Source organism: Canis aureus, chromosome 17, assembly GCF_053574225.1.
Source record: "Canis aureus isolate CA01 chromosome 17, VMU_Caureus_v.1.0, whole genome shotgun sequence".
NCBI classification, from domain to species: Eukaryota; Metazoa; Chordata; class Mammalia; order Carnivora; family Canidae; genus Canis; species Canis aureus.
The window spans coordinates 40,074,460-40,095,556 of NC_135627.1; the positions used below are offsets into that span (position 1 = coordinate 40,074,460).

At 34.6% G+C, this 21,097-nt stretch overlaps 1 protein-coding gene and 1 long non-coding RNA gene across 7 annotated transcripts in view; one reads left to right on the top strand and one right to left on the bottom strand.

Moving 5' to 3' along the window:
* Positions 1–12,570, top strand: part of PCDH9 (protocadherin 9) — an 895,581-nt gene extending 883,011 nt beyond the window's left edge. For all 6 annotated transcript variants that reach the window (XM_077855430.1, XM_077855426.1, XM_077855429.1 and 3 more), the window contains one exon: positions 10,364–12,570. In XM_077855430.1, the coding sequence (XP_077711556.1) occupies positions 10,364–10,737 (374 nt within the window). In that variant the 3' untranslated portion in view covers positions 10,738–12,570. The remainder of the gene's footprint in view (positions 1–10,363) is intronic.
* Positions 1,296–11,516, bottom strand: LOC144287928 (uncharacterized). The gene is made up of 4 exons (XR_013355756.1): positions 11,329–11,516; positions 10,563–10,733; positions 8,587–8,668; positions 1,296–1,514 (listed from the first exon to the last, which is right to left on the bottom strand). It is a non-coding gene; the product is annotated as an uncharacterized LOC144287928 (long non-coding RNA).
* Positions 12,571–21,097: the final 8,527 nt, after the last annotated feature.

Consider the following 21,097-nt stretch of genomic DNA (forward strand, 5'->3'; position numbering starts at 1 on the left):
CTGGAGGCTGGGAGGTCCAAGCCCAAGGTACCAGCAATACTGATGTCTGCTGAAATCCCTCTTCCTGGTTTAGACAACACCCTTATTGCTATATCCTCACATGGCTGAGAAGAGGGGAGGAAAGAAGGAGGGCAATTGTGATTGAGGGAGCTAGCTTTCTTGTCTCTTCTTTATAAGGAGACTAATCCCATCATTGAGTTTTCCACCAGTATGCCTCATCTAATCCTAAAGTTCTCACTCCTAACTACTACCACACCAAGTGTCAGGGGTTCAGTATATGAACTGGGGGAGGACAGAAACCTTTAGTACATAGTAGCCATATAATTTAACACAATCACTTGTGTGATATCTTAGCATATTCGTGATCCCAGGAACTAGGTTAGAGCACACTGAGGAGAGAGACATTTTAGATATCTAACAGGTGCCAAGACTTACTCCTTTTTATTTTCTTTTTTGTCTGAATTGATCAAGCAATGTGCCATATACAAGAATGGTAAATGTAGGGAGAGTAACAGGTTTGGAAAAAGGAAAAATAGGAAGAATTACATTACTTGGAACTGCCAATTAGAAATTCAAATGATGCTGAAGAGCAGTCAGATATACTGACATGGCCCCAGGAGAACAATATGGGGCTGGGAATATAAATTGGAGAACCACCAGTACATAATTATGGGAGATCACCTGGAGAGAGTCAAGATGAGGAGTACTGAGCAATCCAACATTTAGAGATCTGGAAAAGGATGAGATGCCATCCAAGGAAACTGAAACAGAGAGACTAGTGATGGACTAGAGAAATCAGGAAAAAGTGACAGCACCAGGGAATTTGTTAAAATTGAAAATTTGGGAACTTCTCCCCAAACCTACCAAATCAGAATTCCTGGATGGGGTCAAGCAATATATGCATTAAAAAGCCCTCCAGCTCACTCTGATACATGTAAGAGTTTGAGAGCTTTAGTTGTTTAGATCACTGGACCAGGACAGAATGGAGATAGGTAAGTCCTCAGTGTCCTTGCATCTCGAAGTGAGGTCCTTGACTACAGCAGCATTCTTTGTGAGGTTGCTAGAAATTAGGGGACAGAAGACCCCAGGTTTACTGAGCAAGAGTTCTCATTTTTTTTAAATTTTTTTTAAGAGTTCTCATTTTAATGATTTCTACAGGTGGTTCATATGCACAGTAACATTTGAGAAGCACTGATCAGTGCTACATGATTTCAAAGTTATAAAAAGACAATCAGGTGCAAACAGACACACACACACTCACACACACACACACACGCACACACCTACAGTTCACATACACCATAAAATGGATGTTTTATTTCATTTAAAAATAATCTTTCAGGTGTGCCTGGGTGGTTCAGTTGGTTAAGTGTTTGCCTTTGGGCTCAGGTTGTCAGCTCAGGGTCCTGGGATGGAGCCCCACATTGGGCTTCTTGCTCGTTGTGGAGTCTGCTTCTCCCTCTCCCTCTGCTGCTCCCCACTGTTGTGCGATCGCGCGCGCTCACTCTCTCTCTCTCAAATAAATAAATAAATAAATAAATAAATAAATAAATAAATAAACTTTTAAAAAGAAAAATAAAAGTAGTAAAATAATATCTCAGACATGTTTTACAATATATAAAGTCTTTAAATTCTTAATAACTTAACATAGATTTCGTCCAAATTTCTGAATGCTTAAATGGGACCAGTCTATGCCCTTTGAAGACCAGGAGAAAAATCTCTAGCTCAGACTAGGGGAGGAACAAGGCTGCAGTTATCAGTGTCCAAGATGAAGGTCATCAGAGTCCACTGTGCAAATGAAAGTTCTTTTTCCCCATCCTCATTCTGAAATATGAAAACCAGTGGAGATTGTGTAAAGGCAAATTACCACACAATATTTTGTACTACCGGCCTAGTTTTACATAAGCAACTGAGAACTCTTTGAAGAGGACAGAAGATTACATAGATTGTTTCTTCATTTTTAAATTGGATCTCAGCCTGAAATTAATCTGTAAATACTTCATTTCTTAACACTTTAGATTGGCTCCTTAAAATGTGTTGCACATCAAATAAGATTTACTACGTTCTTTTGAGACACAATGCAAATCACAAGTAATGGAGAATAAATCAGGAAATTTCGATATGTGAATGAGTACTTAATAAAAGATATTAAATATAATCAAAAGAAATGGTAAACTATAAAGAAAGTATGATCTGTAGTAATGTAAATAAGGTGTTTCATATCATGCAGCTTGGTCAAAATTTGGTAGTTAATTTAAATAATCAATAACCTTAGACGTTTACCATTCAACTGATTGCAACATCAAATACTAATAATGGCTAATAAGTGAAATTATCAAAGATAATTTTCTTTTCAGCAGTTAGCTTTTGCAGGTGAGAAAAAGGCAGCTGATATTTATTTCATGCAGAAGAAAGCTAAAGATTTATAGAGAGTGCTTTCCATTCTTTGTGAGCTATAAAGTCTGTCCAAATAGCAATATCCTCTCCCGCAGAGAATCTGCTGCTTGGGCTGGCCATGTGTTATTGTATTTGGACTGTCTCCATCTGCAAATGTTGACTTTTCATCTGTGACCAAGGAAAAAAATCTGTATGAGGAATGTGTAAAACATTTAATCCTTGTTTACTTGTTAACCAAAGGTTTTGTCAAATCCTGCTGGTGTGGGTTTTTTGCATTTGCTTGTCAAGGTGACTGTAGGTGCATTCATAATGTAGGGTTTAAATCTGAACTATAAGTTAAAGCTCTGCCTAAATAATTAGGTTTTTACTTAGTTTTAGAAATCTAAATATTTGTTCTAAATACAATTTTATGTTCAAAAACCTAAATATGACCTAAATAATACAATAATCTATAGAAAAAATTGATTTACAATTCCTTTGCTCTAATCTGGGGCTTCATATTAAAATGAAAATAACACTGAAAAGTTCGATTATCTATGGCAAACCACAGTGGTTTTTGATAAGGGAATATGAAAATGGTAGAGATCATTCATCAAAATCTAGTCTTCTACTTTCAATTTATAGATGAGAAACTAGGAGCTAAAATCTCTTAAGAATCTAAAATTACTTTCACAACATCCATATTAATTCACTGTTTTACTGTGGTTTCAAATCTGTTTCTGTTTAACTTAGCTATTGATGATGAGCATGTGACCTGAGATTTCCAAACTGGTTCTGATTTTAGATATTCCGTCTTTTGAAACCAACATGAGAGCAAACAAAACCTGTTGAGTGGATGAATGAAAAATATTTTTCCCATAAGTATACTCAAATTTGCCAGATCTGTTTTTGGCTTTAGATTGCCCACATAACTATGCCGTACTATGTCATATACCAACCTCAGTTCATGGTAATGGAATTTATTATACCGTTTGATTGTTTTTCTGTATAATAGCAGAGTAATAACTGATATTTATTCCCACATGACATTGAGTTAAAAATTTGATTTGGCATTGTGTAATGTGATCTGAAGTAGAAGTATCAAAAGGGAATGTGGGCAATGCTGAACAATTTCCTCTGTTTTGTCATGCCAGCTTTCACATTTGAAATTAACTATTACCATATTTAGATTGGAACCAAATTAATTGATTTTTTAACAGCAACTCTTCAATGAATATAGTAAGTGATGATGGAATAATAGATAGGAGAGGTGCCTAGCAAATTAATTTATCTGACATTTTTTCAGGTCCCTCCATATTTACATAAGCATTTAGCTTTAGCTTTCCACTCAAAGTAAGCCACAAGAATGATAGGAAATTGTTAGGCTGTTACACTTTGCCTCAAAAAAAAAAAAAAAAAAAAAAAAAAGAATAGAAATATGGTGAAAATGAGCTTGTAAAAAATACTAATATTTTTGTATTGGTCTTCTCTTAGAGATGCTAAAATTAACTTCAAATGTGGTTGGATGAGAATATTTGTTGCCCTGAAATTTTATTACGGGAAAATTAAGGCAAGGAGCAGGTATGAAAAGTAAGATTTTTCTCAGTATATTAATAACAGCAAGTGCAAAGCAAAATTATAGGAGCTTACATAAAATGGAAATTCCTTTAAAACAAGTAAAGAAATATCATCACTGTGCCTAGAGATCTGGATAACTGCTTCAGCAAATCCAAATCTGTGGATGCGTCCTTCACAATAAGGTGTTTAGTGATGCAGGACTCTGAATACTACATTCCTGCTTTTGTAAAATCTTGGGGAAATCAGCAAAATTGGAACTTAAGAACAAATGTTTTGCATAAAAATAGTGATATATGTTCTTACCACAAAAAAAGGCCATTATAACATGAAAATCAAATGTGTTCTGCATGGAAGAGGTATTTTTCTATAATAAAAATTGAACAAAATGAAAAATTGAGTGAGATGGGATGAGTTTGATCCCAAATGATATAAAAATGACTTATCTCTTTTGCAATTCAATTCTGGCAGTCTGTTTAATCCTATTTTACCCAACAGTAAAAATTCTAAAGAAAATTCTTTCACATAAAAGGCCAAATCTTCATATAGCATGAAACCTAACCAGAAATATGAAAGGTCTCGTGATTTTTTTTTTTAAATATCAGTTTCAAGCTTTGGAATTAAAAAGTTTCAAGTCATCAGGTTGAAAAGTACAGGGAGGACAGGCCATAAGGTACTTGCTAATTACAGCAGTGAGTTAATCAATGAAGTAACAGTTCTGCTTCTGGCTATAATAAAATGAGATCAAGACCCATTCAACTATCCTACCATTTAAGTATAGCTGGAGATCCATTAACTTGGATAGTTTCACATTTTAAACTCACGTCTTTAAAAGTCAGCAATTCAAACAGCTCTCTGACAGCTGTTGACGCCTAACCATAGAAAAAGTATTTTGTTGGATTTTGAGTGAGAAGGTGAGCTGTACAAAGGTGGAGAGGGAAATACATTGACACCTGATATAAATATTAACTGAGACAACCTTCAAGCTTTTGGCTATGTGCTTTTGTATTTGCTTTCAACATTTAAATGTAGAGACAGATGGCTTGTACGGTTTTATCAGCCTTTGTGTCTTTATACATTTAAAAACCTGGAATGATAACCAAACTCGTGGATTGAAGATTTTGAAAGGGAACAAATAATTTAGGTTCTTTTGTTAAAGTCAATAAATGTTTCAGTATTAGAAAAACCATGATGGTAGATTTTAATTATTTTGAAGAGAAAGGAAACACATTGCGTAATGCCAAAATTGTACAAAGTAGTAATAAGCAGTTTGGAATCCTGACTTGAGTCCAAAATAGATATTGTATAATGTAGCACAAGTAAAACAAGAAAATAAATAAAAATATGGAGAAACAGAGAAAACATGTTCGTGCACAGATACACACATGTAAAAATCTTAAGGCATTTATTAAGAATCCAGCACAGTGTCTAAAACATGTGCTATATGATAGTCAGTAAACATTATTTTAGGGAACTTATGAATGAAAAATAAATATAATTAATGTTAGCAATTAAGATAATTACTTATAGTGATAATATTAAAAATAATCATGGTCAAAGATAAAGAGCGATATTTTAGTGAATATACTTTTTGCTATATTAGCAAAAATTTCCTAATATTTTAAGTGCTATATATTTGATGGAGAATTATAAATTATTTTTAATTGTATTATAGAAAATGATAATATTCAGGGGCAACTTGGGTGGCTCAGTGGTTTAGCGCTGCCTTCAGTCCAGGGCATGATCCCGGAGACCTGGGGTCGAGTCCCACGTTAGGCTCCTGCATGGAGCCTGCTTCTCCCTCTGCCTGTGTCTCTGCATCTCTCTCTCTCTCTCTCTCTCTCTCTGTGTCTATGAATAAATAAATAAAATCTAAAAAAAAAATCTTAAAAAAAGAAAGAAAATGATAATATTCAATATCAGTGCTTTATAAAGAAGATTTTTCTCCTTTCAAAAAGTATAAAACATTTCAGTCATTGTTTCTAAAAATGAAGGAAATGAATTAGAAACTCTTCCGTGTTTAGCATGCTTCCTATTATAAACTTCTAAAGAACAGGGACTGTCAGGACTTTTTAAAATAAAGTGTTTGCTTTTTTTCTTTCTTATCATTTCATGACAACTTGGAAGCATTGCTATTTCTCCAAATAAAACTCATGTTTTTTTTGTTGTTGTTTTTGGTTTTTGTTTTTTCCTATCAGGGCAACTGCTGGTGATTATATAAGGGCCCAAATTAAAAAAAAAAAAAAAGAAAAAAGAAAGAAAGAAAAGAAAGAAAAGAAAAAAATTTCCCATTTGATGTCATGCCCTAAAATAAAAACTTACCAAAGCATAAAGCAAATTATATTTTCCAACAGTGCAGTTCAAGCACACAAGGAAACTGATACAATATAGTTTTGTTTTGTTTGTTTTTTCTTTAATGCTGTCTTCACTCAGTTCTGAGGCAGTGGCCAGAACTTGATCAGCTCCACTTCTTGAATAAACCGAAACCACACACTACTTCCCCTCTAGAGTTCTCACACTCCTAGGTCTTCATGCACCCTCTCTAATTGCCCCTGGGGTCAGGTACCAGATTACCTGGGGCAGCCTTGATGCATTAGAATTTGAGAAATTACTCAAATTAGTCAATCCATGGAGAACCAGGAAACTAATACATCCCACCCTATTTGCCACACATAAACCCGTTTAGAGCTATAAATAACAAAAACTTTAATCTTTCATCTGAATGTTGTATTGTGTTCCACTCAGTGGTGGATCTTTAAATCTTAAACAACAATCAGGTACTGAAAGACTTACCTAAGAATCAACAAAATGTCTATGAATCTATTTATACATTTTATCTAAAGCCTTCAAATTTATTTATAAGAATAAATCATAAGTACAATTCTCGAAGAGTGATAAATATTCAATGGAAAGAAACTTTTTTTTTTTTTACTAGTCAAAGATTTTATAGAGTACACATAAATTTTGACTGTAAATGTCTTCAATTGTCAATTATCTGTAAGAGGAACTTTCAGAAAAAGGTAAAAATGATAAAACAGGGAACAAAGTCCATCTCACCTTGTAAAGAGACAAGCCTTCCTAAATCAGTTAACTGGTAATGACACCTATTCATTCCTAAGGCCACTTTTTTCTTTCTTCTTTGTTCACTGCTTTTAAAATAATTGTTTCCCAACATAAGCTGAAAACTATATGAGAACATGTTGACATGAATTTTGTTCACTGCTGGTACAGTGTCAGCATATAGTACATGTTCAGTAAATATTTATGGAATAAATAAATGTTGCCAGTTCTGAAAAAACTACATACACTATTTGTTAAAATGTGTCACTCATTGATGAAGACTTAGGGTTCATGTATACTCACACACAACACACACACACACACACACACACACACACTTTCTTAATCTCTGGATAATATTCTTAATTTGATGAGAGGGCAATGAATGTTGAATAAAGCTATTTTTAAAATAATCTTGCAGGGAAGCCTGGGTGGCTCAGTGGTTGAGCCTCTACCTTCCGTTCAGGGCGTGATCCTGGGGTCTGGTATTGAGTACCCCATCAAGCTCCCCGAGAGGAGCCTGCTTCTCCCTCTGCCTGTGTCTCTGCCTCTCTCTCTCTGTGTCTCTCATGAATAAACAAAATCTAAAACAAAATAAAAAAATAATATAGCATATTATCCCTTCTTTATGTATTCTTTTTTTCTTTTTAAAGATTTTTATTTATTTATTCATGAGAGACAGAGAGAGAGACTGAGGCAGAGACACAGGCAGAGGGAGAAGCAGGCTCCATGCAGGAGCCTGACATAGGACTTGATACACCGCTGCACCACTGGGGCCGCCCCTTCTTTATGTATTCAATAAAAACTTGCTTCTATTGATATTTTTAAGGTAGCCGATTATTTGTTTTCCTTTGGAGGTATCAACAACAACAACAAAAAAACTTAATGGTTCTAGAAAAGTATAAATAAAAGGGTGAAAAAGCCTCAGCTAGATTACACATCAGATTGGCAATTACTTTATCTCCATTGATGTCTTGAAAGGAGTGAATATACTTAACAGAGAAGTTAAATAATTCATTTATTATCTGTCACAAAGTATTGCTAGGCAAAAAGATGTGTTATTGAAGCTTTTGGTGTGATGTTTGTGAAATCAGCATCTTCTATTATAATTACTTAGGGTCTGCCTTTAAGCAGAGGATATTTTTAATTATTCCTCAGAACATTTTCAACCTCATAAATTTTTAATTAACAATTAACATTGTTCATAGATCATCACTATTGCTTAGCACTATGAGGAATCAGAAGACTTGAGAAGTCATTTTTTTCCATTAATGGATTTTAAATATAGTTGGGATAAAACAAAAATAAGATGATCCTCATGAATGTACAAAACCTTACCCAAAGGACAAAAGTATCGTTAAGGCAAGATTTGAAGGAGCTCTGTTAGGAAATTTGTCATTCATCAATGAAAGGAGATCTCTAGAAATCTTTAAGGTACATATGAGCTATGAACTGGTATAGTTATGGAAGTTAGCTGTGGTACTTGGGAAGCAAGCTGACTTTGAAAGAATAAATTAAATGAAAACAGGAAAAAAAAAATAAATGAAAACAGGAGAGGCAAAAAACATCTTCTACCTGTGATCTCAATGTAGAGCATGGATTGGTTTAAGCGAAATGTGTTAGTGGCCACGGAGTCAGGGAGTACACCAAGGTGAACCTAAAAGGGAGAAATTAGTTTGAACTTTTGAAACATGGGCAGAATTCGAAGGGCAAAGAAAGGCTTATAGAGAAATACAAATTAAATATACTAGGAAGGTAGTAATCATTGGAGATTTGTGAGAGAAATAGTATTGAATAATGAACGTGTGTTTAAACAAAATAAAACTGTTTGCTTTTGAGAGGATGTGAATACAGGTCACATGAGAAGGAATTTTGAGGTTATTCTAACAAGAAGAGTTTAGATTTTTAAAATGATGAAAATTTGAGTTTGTAGGAAACAGTACATTTTAGCCACATCGCTTTTACATCTGGTGTCCATTGAGATGTTGCTTGTGTTTTGGAGTCTCAGGTATTTACCTTCAACTTTTACCTATTTTGATACGTGTTTTTCCATATGTAAAGAATAACTGGACAATTAGTAAGATGAATAGATGTTCATGTTAAAATACCATGATTATTGGGCCCTTAAAAATGTGAGTAGTGCTAACTTGGGTTTTAGCAAAGACACACATTCCAGTTGTTTGGTATTTTAGCCTTGATGAGGCAAACCTACAGATATGTTTTCTTATTTTCTTCTACATTTTACCCTGATCACTCTCTATTTTTAAAATGTTCTACACCTCAGCCATTCTTGCCTATCCACTTAACCTCATTCGTAAAATCAATTCCTAATTTCCAGCCTATCACTTATGGCTTGATTGTTGAATCAAGGAGAAAAGAACTAAACAAAACAATTTTTTCCTAAATCATCTGGCTGTTGTTTTTCAGTAAAAGGCTAATTTCCTTTTTTATATAATCAGAAAAGGGTTAACTTTTGAACTCCTGGTTAAAATATATGTTCTAGATGGCCTGCTAGTATAAACAAACTAAAAAAAAACTCCAGTTAATAGATATATGTCTATGATGACTTTTTTCCCCCTGAATATTAGATTCCATGAGATCCAATTTGCAACTTACCTAGACTTTCACTCTAGTGAAATCTGGGTTATTTAATACACTTAGACATATAGAAAATGATCTAAGCTTGGAAGGAACCAAATGCTGTCTTTGGATGCAAATGACTGTCTATTTACTTGGATTTCAGAATGCTTACAGCAGACCAGGTGTTCTTTTAGTAACATACAAGCTAATTAAAATATTCCTTAAATTATTTTTGATTTTTAAAAATGTTGCCCAATTATTTCCAGGTAATTTCATGTAAAATTAATGTTTATGTGGAAAATGATATTTTATATGACCATTTAGAGTACTTATTTTTAATATTATATTTCAAGTAATACTTTTGCATTTTGTTTTTTATGGAGTTGTACATTTACACCTTTTTCAACATCACATAAAGAATAAATTCTTTCTATTTTTCATAATTTCTCATAAATAAGAGCTTTTTATCGAGGATTAGAAGATAAATTGGAACTATACATATGCCATACAAAGAGTGATCAGAAATGATACAAAGTGGGTATGGTATATCTGTTTACTCGTGTCTGTTTCTAGGTGTATACGAAGGCATAAGGAAAGAGAGAATTCTTCAATGAAGAATTTGATTCCTTCTGTTATTCTTAAAAGAATTTGAATTCTTTGAGTTGCTTAACTTATACTTTTCACCAATGCACTTTTTCTCTAAGGAGACAATTTTACATTAAAATTCTAACCACTTTCTTCTCTTATTCTCTCTGTCTCTTGCCCTCTGTAGATGGGCCTTTGGGTCCCCGAGGATTAGCTGAAGCTACAGAGATGTGCACTCAAGAGTGCTTGGTTTTGGGTCACTCTGATAATTGCTGGATGCCTCCTGGCTTGGGTCCATATCAACACCCTAAATCTCCTCTCTCAACCTTTGCACCCCAGAAAGAATGGGTCAAGAAGGACAAGCTTGTGAATGGGCACACCCTTACCAGAGCCTGGAAAGAAGATAGCAACAGGAACCAGTTCAATGACCGTAAGCAGTATGGCTCCAATGAAGGCCATTTCAACAATGGCAGCCACATGACAGACATTCCTCTGGCAAATCTGAAGTCTTATAAGCAAGCAGGAGGTACCATTGAGAGTCCGAAGGAGCACCAACTCTAAAAAAAAAAAAACAAAGAAAAAAAAAAGGCTATCTGGGACCTAATAACTTTAATCTAAATAGACATGCTAATACCGTGTGTGTCAGAGCTTTATGTATTCAATAGATCTCTATAACTATGCCCCTTTATAGCAGGGATATCCATAACTTTGTGTTAGCACCATGGAGGATACAATATTTTATGACATAAAAGAGAAAATAGTTCTACTAGCCATGTGATCTTGTTTACTAGAATTGATTAAACTCTCCAGAGATCACTCCATTGTTCAAATATCCTTTTTTTTTTTTTTAATTGAATTTTTCTTTTGACCCTGGACTGCTGCTATGAACAATAGAATATGCATTTGGAGAGTAAGAAAGTTCCATGGATTAGAGTGACTGACAAACATATCCAGTTAGAAACTTGTGCTCTTTTTGTCTTTGATTTGTGCTGGGACTGCTATACTTGACATTATACTTCAAGCGAAACTTAAAAAAGATAAGCATTAAACCTATCGTGCTGTTAACAACGTTAGTGGATACTTGTAAGTCAATCAGTGTTAAAGTATTTGTAAATAGAAGCAAGTTATTATTAACAACTTTTGTGTACTTACAACGTTCACCTAAAAAATGTTGTAGCATAATTCTGTGTTTTCTGGTTGCTTCTTCCCTTTTTCTTAATTTGCCCCTTTGCCTCTTTGTCGTTATTTTTGTTGTTTCTTTTAGTGAGGTGTTTCTGCGTTAGTAGTCTGTCTTGACACACGTTGTTCAAAGGATCTCAAACACTTGTGTTTAAAAAAAGGTTCTGGAATCTTGCTTCTTTTGTGACATGGCGCTAGGATTCTGTAAAAAATAAAGCTAAAACAAAAACTTTATATAAAATCAGTACTTCTGCAGAAGCTTGGAAATTCAGAACCGATTTTCTTGACATCCTTGTTTTCAAAGTAGGCGAAAGTAAAATCACTTAATTAGTAGCATTAAGTGCGAGAGTAATGGGAAAGTGTTATCCTTCAGAAAGTAATATAATATCCTGTACTTGTCACTCATACAAAACTAATGTATCAAAATTAGCATATATTGAAGAAAAATTACTATTCAAAAATAGTTTCAACTGGGCAAATGTGTGTCTACAACTTTGTTGAAATGGCAGAGTTTGTGTTGATCCTCATATACGATAATGTTGTTGTAACACAAGTGTTAGACCATAGCCACAAAATATTTAATGTGTTGTGCCTTCATGATGTAACAGAACATTCTCCAGGTAGGCTAGTTGGGGGAAATAAAGGGATAAATCTCTAATTATTGCTGTTTAACTGTTTGTTATCATAGTCGGTCAATGCCTGGCAGGTACCAGCATCTTGTCACTTAGGTCAAACCAACAGAGTGACAACTAATGTTAATAAGATCTCAGTTGCACGTGCAAACAAATCCAAATTCGAACATTCTTAGGAGGTTTTTGTTAAGGCATGACAGATGATTTAAACAAATAAATAGCATGCAACAAAATGTCTTTATTGAAAGAAGTGAAAGTTATCTTAATGCCACGGTTCAACATCAGTTTAAAAGAAAAAAAATAAAATAAAAAATAAAAAAAAAGGTTTGCTAATCTGATAGTTAATTTGTTCTTACCAAAAATAAAATTACTTTGTAAATAGCGATTCACATTTTTCCACAGTATAATGGAAAATAATGGGTAGGGGTGCATTGCTTATTGCAGTACATTTTTGTCGGTTTGTGAGGGGTGTTTGATGACTTTGACAGAATAAATATCTAAACAATTATCCTTGTTACCGCTTTGCCAGTTCTACGTTATTTACAATTATTCAGCTCTTGCAATAAATGTTCTGAATTCCTGATTGTAGTGTCTTAATTCTTGGTCAACATCCAAAGTGATGATTTCTACTCTAATTGTTGGATAAATATATGCTGATAAAACAGCTCCCAATTAGAAATCAAGGCAGACTTATTAGGAGTTTAATACCTGTGTCCTGAAAATATGGTTTCAAGTTAGAGTTAAACCCCCTAATGGCCTATGAAATCATTTTCTAGGGAAATGCATGGAGAAAGCCGGTGCACTTTCTAGTCCTGATGCATGCAAGTTTCATCAAAGTGAAATCCCGAGTCGGAAGGCTGGCAGGTAGCATTAGAGTGAGGTTACCTGCTTGACTTCAGTCTCCTTAGTAAAATTGCATGAAACAAGCTCTCATATATTTTATTGTTGGCCAAGGCAGAAGAGGACTATTCTAAGGCCTTGAAACAAGGGCTAAAACTCCATCTATATTCATTTCAGATTAGGAAAATAGGTACAGAAAGCTATCAAGGATAATAAGACATGTTCACACATATGCTATGTGTTTGTATTCTCCAGAAAACACCTGGATCAATTTTCACTCATGTTAGGGTCTTAGAGTAGGGCAGCAGGCCTGACTTCCTCCAGAGCTTTCTGAAGTGATGGGAAGACTCTGGAGTTAGAGACGTGGAGATAAAGATACTTGCTTGCACCATAACCCTTCACCTCTGAGTAAACCATACTTACCCATTTATCTGAGGCACACCCACAGCACCCTGGCCTTTCTTTGCAGGGGTGCAGCCCCACAACACAGAGAATGAATGAGTCTTAAAGACAGGCCATTCTGGAAAAGGTAAAAGAAAATTCATGCAAGCGGTGTCTTTCTTCAGGTTTTGCCAATCAGATAAGTCATTCCTCACTGCCTTTCAGAGTGAAAGGTGAGAGAAATTAAAATAATTTCTCTTATATTTTTCCTTCACACATGGAGTAGAACTATACTCAAATAAAAAAATTTTAAGAAAATAAAAAAGATTACTAACTAGAATTATGGGGAAGAAGCTCCCCATCCATTCCATACCATATTTCTTTGAATAAATACACTATAACAGTATCTGTTCTTTCTTTCTTCCTTCCTTCCTTTCTTCTTCTTTTTTTTTTTTCTTTTTTACAGTATCTATTCTTTTTGAGGCTTTCAGTTATATGCTCTGTGAAATTTTCGGGTTGATGATCTCACAAACCAAAATGAAGAATTTATCCAGTACTTAAAATAGTACATTCATAAGGACTCTTCCTTCAGTATTACCCACATTATTAAATTGTGTAAACACTGAATATTTGAATCATTATTTATGTGGAAACTCAAGCCATTTACATTTCCTAGAAAAGCACACCTATGTGAAAGGTATAAAGATAATGACTTTTAGAGTGATTATCAAATGTTATGATGCTATATATTAACATTTTTAGGGCAGGCATAGAAACAAACTTTATAAAGCTGAATATGACCTATTTGAATGAGCATTTCTACATGGACTCCAACATAAAATATATATTTAAACAATGGCCATTCATTAACAGACAACTGAGTGGTCCTTTTGCTGCACTGATGCTATTCAGCAGATCTCATTCAGCACAAAGCCGTGTTTCCTCCCCCCTATCATTCCTTAGCTAAACACTAGAAATGCAGCTGAGGCCCCAAAGCCCTTCTAGTATTTATTAAACTCTCTTGGCTGGAAGCCAGGGATGGCTAATTATTATTAGTGAGGAGTTTTGGCAGCCAGGGATGAAAGGGATGCCTTGTCGGTTTCAATTCTAATGTGGATGCCAGGGTGTTGCTTTGCAAGAGGGCAAACCAAACTATGAGAAGGAGGAGTGGTGCTGCCAGTTTAAAAATGCTTCATTGTTCTGCTTTGTTTTAAACAGAGCTGATTTTCTCTCCCTGAAGGAAGCTCCTTCATTGGTTCTTTTGGGAGAGATTGCTTTTAGATTCCCCCTATGTTCTTAAAGGCACAGATCACATAACGAATTCTCTATGTACTCCTCCTTCCTGTTCACAACTACTGCTCTAAATTTTAGTAAATATCAACCAGGCTCTGCACTGTTGAGAAAATGTAAATTTATCCTCTTAGTTTTGAAATATCTTTGTAAGATAAATACTGTTAAAACATGACTATCATGATAATATTTCATTCACCTTTAGGTCACTCAAAGTATAAATTGAGTATCCAAAAATATCAATTTTTTGTTGTGTTGATGCTACCATTGTCTGTTTTAAAACATGAAATAAGGAATATATTTTCAACTTCTATCAAGGCATTTTATTTTGTTATGTCTTGAAAGTCTTAGTGTCCCACACATGGAAGTGAGTTCTGTCCATGTTTTTGTTATCTTAATGTATGACAGTTTTCTTGAAGGTTTATAGTAAAAATCTCTTTTGAACTAGTCTTGCATTTTTCATCCTTAGATTTTCTTTTCAAAGTCCTATCATTGTATAATTTTAGCATATATACAACACAATTATTATTGGACTTATTCAATGCCAGTTATTATAGAACTCATATATTTGCAAATATGTCCAACCACAGTGATTTTTCAGATAACATTACAGTAGCACTTAAATTCAAACTCTGAAAAAAAAATCAAACTCTGTCTTTTCTGGATTTTTGTTGTTCTTAAAATTTTTTTATTGAAGTATAACTGACATATAATATTACATTAGTTTCAGGTATACAACATGATTCGCTATTTGTATATATTGCAAAATGATCACCATAAAAAATTTAGTTAACATTCCGCACTGTCCATAATTCTAATGTTTTTCTTGAGACAGGAACTTTTAAGATTTTCTCTCTTAGCAACTTTTAATTATGCAATACAGTATTGTTAACTTTAGTCACCATGCTGTACATTATCTTTGTGGTTCTTCTCTTCTAACTAGAGTTTATTTTACTTTCAAATTCATCATTAGTTATGGAATCATTGACATCATCCTGAATAATGATACTCGATTATAATAAAAAAAAAACCTTCACCTTGAACTCTAATACAATTAAGGTGTACTGTGATACATTATTAGGTGATTCTTAGTTAAACTACAGTGTTTTTATATTTCACGACATCGCCTGTATATTCTTTTAAGGAACTATTCACATAAGCATTTGTGGTCCATATTATTTTTTAGATGAAGTGTTTTTGCTTTGTTGAAGAAAAATGTCATGAAAAGATTTAAGGTCCCATATATTCATTCGCCATTAAATCCATACATTCCCCAAAATATTTCAATATCAATATAACAGTTTGGTCTCAGCGACAGGGCACCAAACCTCTTACTGATAGACACATAATGGAACACTTCCACCTTCTGGAAACATTTTCTTCTCCCAGTTTCCTAGATACTACAACCTCTTGATTTCCTCTTACCTCACTGGCCATACTTTCTCAGATCTTTATTCTTTTTAGACATGCTTGTTTACAACTATAAGTTTCCCTTTCAGCACTGCCTTTACTTCATCACATCAGTTTGGTATGTGGTATTTTCATTTTTATTCAAACATAAGTATTTTCTAGTTATCCTGATGATTTCTTCTTTGAAGCATTGGTTGTTTAAGAGTGTATTGTTTAATGCCCACATATTTATGAGTTTTCCAGATGTTCTTCTATTATTGATTTTCAGCTTCATCCCAGTGTAGTCAGAAAAGATTGTTTTAGAGCATCTGGGTGCCAGTTAAGTATCTGTCTTTGGCTCAGGTCATGATCCCAGGATCCTGGGATAGAGCTCCACATTGGGCTCCCTGCTCAGTGGAGAGTCTGCTTCTCCCTCTCCCTCTACCCCTCTCCTCAGTTCATGCCTGCTCTCTTTATCCTTCTCAATATCTTTTTAAAAAAGAAAAGAAAAGATCATTTTATAATTTCAAACTTATAAAATTTATTGAGACTTGTTTTGTGGCTTAACATATCTGACTATTCCCATTTTAAAATTGAAATACCTCCCTCAGCATTCTCAATCCTACTTACAACCTGCTCTACTTTCCCACATCCATGGCACTGAGCACCTTCCATCTCTAAGCTACAATTTACTTATTTTCAATGCTTATTGTTCATTTTCTGTCTCCCCTCACTAGAAGATAAACTCCACAGGGGCAAATATTTTGAACTCTTGTTCATTGATGTATCTACCACTCTGAGAATAGTTCCAGGAACCATGCATATGTTCCGTTTATAATTGATGAGTGAACAAATGAATGAATGAACTACCACCCCATCTCTCAGCCTTTCCATTTCTACAGGTTTTATACATATGATAGGGAGAAACTGATCTTACTTGATCAACATCCCAGTTTTCACAAGGATAACAAGGTCCATAAGAAATTTAAACTAGGAGACTTTGGGGTTATGTGATTAGGAAATTATAACAAAATGCATTATTTGTAAAAAATTGAAACACTCCATTCTCCACATTTTTCCTATATCTTTCTATCTACTCATTGAATTTGTCTATTTCTTTTTTCTTACGGGGACTCTAGACTTTGTTTCAGTAACTTTCAAGTAAAAAATTATTATATTTCTAGGAATTTGATGGTATGGAAGAAACTACATATAGAGCAAGTAATTTCCATTTTACCCAACAATTTTTCTTCATGGAATCTATTTTCCCTTCTGTACTCCTTGAAGTCTGCACACTCCAATGGCTGGTGAACGTGATCAATGTTTTTATAGGTTATTTGTCCTCCCTGATGCTTCATGACTTGAGGTTCTAATACCAGCCTCCCTTACCCTCTAGGGCATTCTCTGTACATCCTCCCCACAGTGCTGTCCACCCCCACTAAGGAGATGCTATCTGTTGCCATCAGCCTTATGGACAAAACTAAGATGGTCACAGCTATCATTTTTAAACCACATTATAGGGATCCCTGGGTGGCGCAGCAGTTTGGCGCCTGCCTTTGGCCCAGGGCGCGATCCTGGAGACCCGGGATCGAATCCCACATCAGGCTCCCAGTGCATGGAGCCTGCTTCTCCCTCTGTCTGTGTCTCTGCCTCTCTCTCTCTCTCTCTCTCTGTGACTATCATAAATAAATAAAAAAATTTAAAAAAATAATAAAAAAATAAACCACATTATATTTCTACCAAAAACAAGTTTTAGATTGCTTTCCCCCCAAAAAAACCCCCATATATCAGAGGAAAATAAAAATAACAGAAAAATTACCCCCCCCCCAGGAAATACAGGAAATTGAGTCAAAGAGAATGTGTCTGTCTGTCTACTATATGTGTGTGTGTGTATTAATAAATTCATGTTACCAATTCTGCATACCTTCCAGGAATTGGCCATATATTTGTCTCTGAAGTTATTGGGAGCCAAAGCAAAACAAATGAACAAAAGCACACCATTTATCAGTAAAATAAGTAAAATGGGCTTTTAAATTTCAGCAGACCATATTCTATCTTTGTGATTTTCTTCAAAATCTGATAACAAATGACCATTAGAAACAATATTTTTAAATAGACACATTTTTTTCCAAAGTGGAGCACGTTTTAAGTAATACTTTGTATAAATTGTGAACATCACAATATAACTACGTAAGATTCTATATAAATATTTTTTTTACTTCACTTATAATATTTTTTAAATGTTCAGTTGTACATCACCTAAGTAATCTTGCTTGCAAGTTCCACCCTTTGGAAGATATAATAATGGCAACTCTGCTGGTCCCCAGACCACTCATGTCACCGAGCTTCCTGTCACTATCTAATTCTCTTCCCTGCATTACGGGAAGGGGAGCTTCCCTTAGGAAAGCCTAGAGTTTCAAAAGGAGGAAATAATTTCCTTGGCTGTGATAGCCAGGAGGACTGTAATCCTTGTAAAACAAGACATATGGTCAAGCGTTCTCATTCCCCCTACCTTTGGTTAAAGCATCCCTAATAAAATTGTGTTTGGGATCTAACTAAAGGTCCACTGTCCTTGGATATGACAAAGGTTACAGGAGACTTAAAATCCTTACTGCTTGGTGCTTATGCGTCAGAAGGCCTTTAGTTGTTTCATAATATGACAACCAATGTAGTCTTTTTTTTTTTTTTTTTTTTTAATCAGGGTCTTATTTACCTTTGGTTGGAATTATCCTGCACAGCAGTGGGGGCTTGAATCAGGGCTCAGAGATTTTCAGAGTAACTGTCAAGAGAGGCCTGACACACATCACAAGACAGAGTATAATTTCCTGGGAAACCTATCTGCACAATTGTCAGACTAAAACTCAAATATGTGGGAAACTTATTTGCTGTCCTTTGTTTTTCTGAAGCATGTAAACATCCTTCCAGGATGCTTTGTCTGATGAATTTGTCCTTGATTACAAAGGCGTTTGTAGAGGACTTACTCTGTGCTCAGCACAATTCTAAGGATTTACATGTGTTAACATTTAATTTTCTCAAGTACTTTTTTTTGAAAGATGTGTGCTGTTTGTCTCACAGTCTATAGATGACGCAACTGAGATACAGAGAGTTTAAATGAATCGAGTCTAGATCGTAGACCAAGCAAGCAAGCAGGGGTGTCATTCTGCATGTCTGATTGTAGAGCCCTGGGGCTTAACCACTATGCAATATTCCCTCCTTTTGAAAGATTCAAGCACTCTTTGGTTCTGGGACTGACTGATAAATTGCCTTTTCTTCTTCTTCTTCTTATTTTTTTTTAAATAACAGCAATATATGCAACTGATGAATTGCTGATCTCTATATCTGAAAGTAATAATGTACTATATGTTGGCTAATTGAATTTAAATAAAAAAATTACAAAATAAATAAATAAGAGCAATAAAATGATTTATTAATTTGTTCCACAATAACTATCCCCCTTCCACTTAGAGGCGGGTTTACCCCATGGATGACATAGTCATATGTTGGTGTAAATGTCTTATTTATTTAATGTGTAATAATTTGTGCTATTTAGCCTTTGGACAAAATCCTAGAAAAATGGCACACAAGTTCAGAATGAATATAGCCGTGTTACTAGGAAATGTAGCTAAAGTCCTTGCTGCTGAATAAAAGTGCCCAATTCCTTTTACATGCCCTATGTCTATCTGTTCACAGTTCATACCTTTTTAAATGTAACACTTGCCTTCTGTTCCCTGAAAAATCAGGTGAGGAATGAAGTGAGCTACAGACCAGGCTTCCATTGCCAATAAACAGGGCATTAAAATGAGACCCAAATCAGCCTGATAATTAACTTTAACCAGCCTATTTTCTTCTTGTCACGGAAGTGCAGCTCCCAGAGACATCAAGGGGAGCTTCGTGCTCACATGGAGAAGAAAATGGACTCCCCGAGCATCATGGAGAAAGCTATGCGTATGTTAAGCTTCAAAGCATAAGTGCCCTTTCTTACTGCATCACCAATTTTAATCAACTCTTCTTACATTCACAGTTATTTTCCAAATGGAGATGTACCTCTTAATCTGACAAACAAGACTCCCAGATTACAGATATGAAATTAATTACAATGCAAAGGTCATGCCATATAGCAGTACTTCATCAGTCTTCCCCCCAGGAAAGGCTGACCATGTATTTTATTTTATTTTTTAAAAATATTTATTAATTTGAGAGAGAAGGCATGAGTAGGAGGAACAGAGGGAGAGGGAGAGAGAATCTCAAGCAGACCCTGTGCTGAGCATAGAGCCTGACACAGGGCTCTATCCCACGATGAGGAGATCATGACCTGAGCTGAAACTAAGAGTCTGACTACATCACCCAGGCACCCCTAGATTTTAAATGACAGTTCCCTATAGTTCACAATCTTACAGGGCACTTTTCTGTAACAGGGAATGATAACAAAAAACAGGAAGTATTAAATATAAATATTCAATTAATAGGAGTTTAGTAATATCACAGTATCATTCAATAAGCCATTACTCCATGAAGCCATTTGTATAGGATAACTTCATTCTTCTTTTATACTCTGATCTTTATTTGCCATGGCATGCTTGCTGATGTAAATAATTCAACATCAGGTGCATACTAAATATCTGTCTTTCTATCCACAAATAGTAATCAGTATGAGAAAACCAACAATATTAAACTTCTTGAGAAAGAAAACGCATATCGGTGTTTCTTTTAAAAATGTGAACATGGAACTTTTGCATGTTTTATCATTTGTAGTTAGAGATATAAAATATATAGTTATATAGATATATATTTATATAGACTGTTATATGTTATTTTTAGCATTTATTACCAATGACTTATATGGTTATTTTTTGTGTTATTTTGATATTGCTTATACAATTCCAGAAGTCTAGGCAAAGAAGTTCATCTAGTACAAATACCAATTTCCCAGTGGGATAACATTTAAAATACCTAGGGCAGGTGAAAAAATCACCAGAGAAGAGCTTTGGTTATGCATTCTAGGGGCTCATGAATTAATTTAAACTTACATTGTATAAAATGAAATACTTAACTATTTAGTTCATGGTTGATGCCTTTAGCAATATTTAGTGGTAGTAAAGTTCTTTATAATATTTCAATATTTATTAAAATTAATAATGGAATGAGGATAAAGAGATTTAGCTTATAAATCCTACTTAGGTAGAAAAATTTAAAGGAGATAATGATCCTGA